The sequence below is a fragment of the Salvia hispanica genome, chromosome 1, assembly GCF_029641045.1.
Source record: "Salvia hispanica isolate PSC_SH4W2 chromosome 1, Shi_PSC_v1, whole genome shotgun sequence".
Taxonomy (NCBI): domain Eukaryota; kingdom Viridiplantae; phylum Streptophyta; class Magnoliopsida; order Lamiales; family Lamiaceae; genus Salvia; species Salvia hispanica.
In genome coordinates this window covers 10117478-10123602 of record NC_142692.1, presented here as the reverse complement: position 1 = coordinate 10123602, position 6125 = coordinate 10117478, and the positions used below count along the sequence as shown (strand labels likewise).

At 34.2% G+C, this 6125-nt stretch overlaps 1 protein-coding gene across 1 annotated transcript; it reads right to left on the bottom strand.

Moving 5' to 3' along the window:
* Positions 1–2314: 2314 nt before the first annotated feature.
* Positions 2315–3159, bottom strand: LOC125219864 (uncharacterized protein At1g08160-like). Its single transcript, XM_048121949.2, has one exon. It carries the CDS (start codon positions 3018–3020, stop codon positions 2421–2423), a length of 600 nt encoding a protein of 199 aa, XP_047977906.1. The 5' UTR covers positions 3021–3159; the 3' UTR covers positions 2315–2420.
* Between the last annotated feature and the right edge of the window lie 2966 nt (positions 3160–6125).

Sequence of the window (6125 nt, the reverse complement as noted above, 5' to 3'; positions counted from 1 at the left end):
GCGCCATTTAATTTGTAATTAATTTATTAACATTTCGTTTTGAAAAATTTTCCGCGACTCTAACGTCTATTTTCCCCTGGACCGCCGCGTCTGCTAAATCACGTAATTAGCCTTTTGAGGACATGGGTTTAACGGTGAACATAGGAGTATTATCGTAAAGGATGTCTTTTAAATACCCTTATTGATTTATTTATTTATTTTGGTATTAAATTGATTTTAAATTGCGATTTAAATTCCTACATCACCCCAAAAATAAATAAATTACCAAAATACTGGGGTTGGGACACTTGGGTTGTCTGTGTTTTGTTGTTGTCATTTAGCATATCATTGAATCGACAGCAATTTGTGTTAAATTGCGATTTAAATTCCTACAGCACCAAAATTAAATAAATTACCAAAATATTGGGGTTGGGACACTTAGGTTTTTTGTACTTTGTTGTTGTCATTTAGTATATCATTGAATTGACAGCAATGAGTGTTAAATTGCAATTTAAATTCCCACATCACCAAAATTACATAAATTACCAAAATATTGGGGTTGTCATATAGCATATCATTGATTGAAAGAAATTTTAGTTGTAAAAAGTAGTACTAGTATCTAATATGGTTTGTTGGAGAGATTTCATGAAAAAAAAAAAATGACTCACTTCGTAAATCTATTAGAATTTGAGTTAAATTTGCTGAACTTTCAAAATATGAGATCGTAGCATCCAAAAATTCCGGAATAAGAGAATTTCAAATTTTCATCTACTTTCTCTTCTTTCGAGTATGAGAGAGAGGAAAAAAATGGATAAAGTATAAAAGAGAAGTTCTCTATTTTAAAAAATGAGAATATTTTTTATGAATATCCAAAAATAACAAAATAAGACTATTTTTTATAGACGGATAAATACTACTACTAGTATATATTACCTATATATTTTATATTTCATTCAAAATAAATATACTTTTGTATCATAGTATTATTATTATAGAGTAAATGACAAATGTGGTCATAAATATATGGTCGTTTTATCAATTTGATCCTGAAGATTATTTTTTTATTATTTGGTCCCTCACAAATGAACTCGGACCGGAATCGGTCCTATATTAACAGAACCGTCTAAACTCTAAAATAGACTGTCAATGACATTTAAGCAGGTTTTGACCAGAATTCAATTACTAATTATAATTAGTTACATTTAATTAAAGTTCTTAATTTGTATTAGCAAAAAAGTAAAAGAAACATAATATATGAAAACAAATACATCCAAAATTAAACCTAATCGTTCAAACCCTTTGCAACCTTCGCCGACTCAAAACCCACCGCCTGAACACCCCCCGCCTCAAAACCCTCATGTACGAACTCCGACTCAAAATCAAGTCTAAACGATCAGTTTCGGTCTCACCCAACGACGGTGAAGAGGTCACGACATCGTCGTCGTCCTCGATTGAGTCGATTGGCTTGCATCACCTAAAAAATTGGCAATCTTTTCTCTCACAAACAAAGTGGAGCTTCCCTTTACTCGTTTTGACATTGCTTCTCACGATTCGGAGTGAAGCAAGTTTCTTGCAATCACAAAACTCGTACCAGAATCGGAGGTCGCGACCACTGCCACCGCTACTCTCGCCGGACCTTCTGTTGTACAAAGAACGCTCCATAACTTGTTCACGAACTGCAGCCGTCGCCGGAAGAGAGGAGAATGAAGAAAGGAGAAAATTGAATGAAGGAATGAGAATGAAGAAGTGTTCTTCGTCATTTTATGTGTTTTTAACAATTACATTATTATTTTTCTGAAATAATTAAAAATATTACTCCCTCCGTTCCATAATAATGGAAGCGTTTCTTTTCGGCACGGAGATTAAGAAAAATTGTGTTAGGTGAGTTAAGTAAATGGAGAGTAAAGTAGAAAATGAAAAAGTTATAGAGATGAAGAGAGAATAAAGTAAGAGAGAGTAAAGTAGGTGTGGAAAAATGTGTTGACTTTTACTAGAAAGAGAAATGACTCTATTACTATAGAACGTACCAAAATGGCAAAATGACTCTATTATTATGGAACAGATGGAGTAATTAAAATGGTTAATTTTGGTCAAAACCTGATTAAAAGACGTTGACCGTCTATTTTGGACGGTTCTGCTAATTTAAGACTGATTCCGGTCCGAGTTCATTTGTGAGGGACCAAATAATCAAAAGGATAATGTTCATGACCAAATTGATAAAACGACCATATGTTTAGGACCAGACCTTTATTCATTATTATATAACTATATTTTGTTTTGTAGTACTAGTATATTAACAACATTGAATTGAAATCATGCATTTAACACTCAAAGCTCGTCAAATCCAATATCAGGCACTCACAAATTGAACAAACACTTACAAATTGATATTTAAATAAAAAAGTAGTAAAAAAGAATCAAACACAACAAATGAATTAATCTCAATTATCCATATCCGTGTGACAGACCACCCTCTGAAAACCCCTGTGGAAATTAAATGGCACCACCACCGATTCACAATCCACCTTGAGCGTCCGATGTATCTTAAACACCCCAACCTTGAGCCTAATCTTGGCCCGAACCTTGACGTTCAAGTTCACCTCCCCCGCGGCCCGCTCCATCCTCAAATCCCGGGCCGTGGCCCCGTACACCGTCGCGTTCTTGGCCACCAGCGCCAAGTCCACGAACGTCACGTTCCTCTTGGGCTGGTGGAACGGGTGCACGTTGTTCACGGACAGCTTCTGATCCTCGTACCACACCGTTACCTCGATCCGGTCGTAGTAGAGCGACACGTGGCGATTGGGGTTGTTGGCCCTGAGCGCGAAGTCGAAGTCCGAATTGAGCTTGTCGTCGGTGAGGTTGAACCCCTTCACCGACCCGTGCTCGATTGAGTAATGGAGCTTCTTCGGCTGCACCGACGCCCATATGATCAGGACTGCCAGCCCCGTCATGGCGATCAGGGCGATCACCACCAGCACCACGCATTGGAGCACGGGGCGCCGCGGCGGCGCCTGCCCCGGCGGTAGTGGGGTTTGGGGCATGCTTGAGAGGATTTATTTAATTAGGGTTTGTTGAGATTGATTGGGATTGTGTTGTTTTTTGGGGCTGTTTGAGTTGGTTTATATAAATTTGAACAGAAATATATTCCTTCGTTGTTGTGATGCATTGTTTATATGTTTCTTTCACTTTCTTGTTTTGTTTTATGAAGTAGGTTTCTTGGATGAAACTCAAGAAATATACTACGAGTATGAAATTGGGGGTGTAATAAAAGGGGATAGATGATGATGAATATTCTTATCTTGTAGAGTTTGAACTTTAAAGAAGAGGTTGGAATTGCTTCATGATCAAGGTATTCTTAAACCATCTTTAATTAAAGCTCTTCTCTTTTCCATATTTTCATTTTTAGCTTTTTTATGTGCTAAAGGAATGGAGTTTTCTTAAGTGTTCGTGGATTGTTTTTTCAGTTGTGTGGTTTTCTCATTCAATTCAAGTTTATGGAGTATCATTATTTGAATAGTTAGCAGTATGTTTTACTAACGGAGTATTACGCTTAGGGCCCGGAATCTAATGCAAAAAACTGATTTTAAAGTAAGCATATAATGAATAATATAAGCTTACGATTAATTCAATGAATATAAATGTAATGCATAACAAAATTATGTCTAATGTAGTGTAAACTATAGATTGTTGTGATGCAAATTAAATGATTGTGAATAAAATAAAATGATACTATTAATTAATATTTACCCAAAATTGGGCAAAATCGAGACTTACGTTGGGGAAAAAACAAAAATATCATTCATGTTTGTAGCTTTCGCAAATGAAGGAGAAAAACCGAATGCACACTCATCTTATGTGTGATGCATATTATAGATTGTTATGATTCAAAGTGAACGAAATAAGATAACACTATGAAGTTATTAACAAAGAAAATAATGTTATTAAAAATAGGCAAACTCGATATTTACTACTATGTGACTATATAATTCATGGCGAAAAATAGGATGTACAAATAGCTGAAAATATTATGCATGCATAAAAGCTTTTATAAGAAAAAAATTAATGCAGAACTGACTTATGTGTAATGGTATAGTACTTAGTAGTATTAAAGATTGCTGTGATGCAAATATTATCACGATAAAAATAAGATATTGTTATAATAATACTATTAATTAAGGAAATAATATCATGCATATACAAAATTTAAGGAAATAAAAAATATCATACAAAAAGGTTAAAACCCCAACCTTAAGGGCCCCACACATCCCGGTTCGACAGTTTTACGGGGGATGTTAAATCAGGGTCTGCAGTAACCCGCTAAGGGGGAGGGCCTAACTCATTGCCTGCCAGAAGCCCACCTCCCAAGGCCTGATCACACTAGTGAGATTTGATCATGCCCAATCATACAAATCTACCCTTCCAAAACTAACTGCGGTCTGCCCCTGCGGACTGGAAAACAAAAATATGATAAAAGAAATAGATGTCGATACTCAGGAAAAATATACTTACCTTGTACTCCTTCCATCCCACAAAAGATGTCACACTTGTGGGATGACACGAGATTTTAGGAGGTTTTGTTTTGTGTGTTAGATGGAGAGAAAAAATATAATTTTTATATTAATGTGAGAGAGAATTTTTTCCAAAAATGAAAATGTGACATCTTTTATGGGACGGGGGTAAGAAAATCTGTTAGTGGCTTGTAAACACGACAAGTTATTTTACAATTATACCCTTACTGCAAAATTTACATGATTTAAAACATTATCTCATTTGCATATTTTGGTATATTAGATTTAGAACATCTTCGCCCATTTATACTAGATTCAAATCCATTTACATGTAAATATATTACACTAAATAGTGGATTTTCTCTAACCATTTACATTAAAATAAAAAGCTTAAACTTAAAAGAATATTTTCTGTTTTTAGTATAAACCTAAATATGAATATATTTTACTCAAAAACCAAAAATGCTATTGATTTTGAAATACCATTAGAACTAATTACCTATACCATTTTGAGTTTTACTGTTTTAGTGTATTAGATGATCTAGATCGCTATATCTAATGAACAAAATTGAATACTCCTTCCGTCCCACATAATTTTACGCAGTTTGACTTGACACGAATTTTAAGAAATGTAATAGAAAGTGAGTTGAAAAAGTTGGTGGAATGTGGGTCCTACTTTTAAAGTATTGCTTTTATAATAAAATGTGAGTAGGAATGAGTTAGTGGAATATGAGGTCCACTATCAAAAACGGTAAAAGTGAAATGAGTAAAATTATATGGGACGGACTAAAATAAAATACTAGATAAAATTATATGGGACGGAGGGAGTACTATAATGCAAAGACATAATAATTCGTAGTACTTGTTACTTTTGCGATGTAAACCGAAATGCCAATTACAATGTAAAAATATTACTATTAATTTTCCAGCGGATACTATATCAGTGCTATAAAATATATCAATATCGATTATTTAACTATATTTTTTAAAAAGTACTATATGAACATGATATAAGCGTATTTAAGGGAGTAGAAAACAAAATGGATATCGGGTATTGGATACCCGATATCCGAACCGAAAAAGTCGGGTAATTGGATACCCGAAACTCGAAAATCGGGTTTCGAATCGGAATCGGGTATTGAGAATTTTGGATGTTCGGGTATACCCGAATTATCCGATTTTATTAAAAAATTAATAAATAGTGTGTTAATTCTAATTTGCATATTCTTACTTATTTACAAACCCAAATATGAAATACTCCATCCGTCCCACATTTGTAGTAACATTTAGTTATGACACGGATTTTAAGGAATTGGTGGAGTGTGTAATTAATGAAGTGAGAGGTGGAGTGTGTAATAAATGAAATGAGATGGTGGAGTGAGATGATGGAGTGTGTAATAAATTAAGTGAGTTGATTGAAGGTGGGTCCCTCTTTGACTTTTTGGTTTTTTTATTTTTATTTTAATTTATTTTAATATAGATAATGACATTTTGGTGTAATTTTAGTAAATAATGGGGTAAAATTTTATGTGCAAATATGGTAAATTCCAAATGTTACTCCAAATATGAGACGGACTTTTATGGCAAAATGTTACTACAAATCTGGGACGAAGGGAGTACTAAACCGTCCGCTTGCTA

Bases quoted from the DNA above. Each gene is read 5' to 3' on its own strand.
- LOC125219864 (XM_048121949.2), bottom strand. From the start codon at position 3,020: ATGCCCCAAACCCCACTACCGCCGGGGCAGGCGCCGCCGCGGCGCCCC.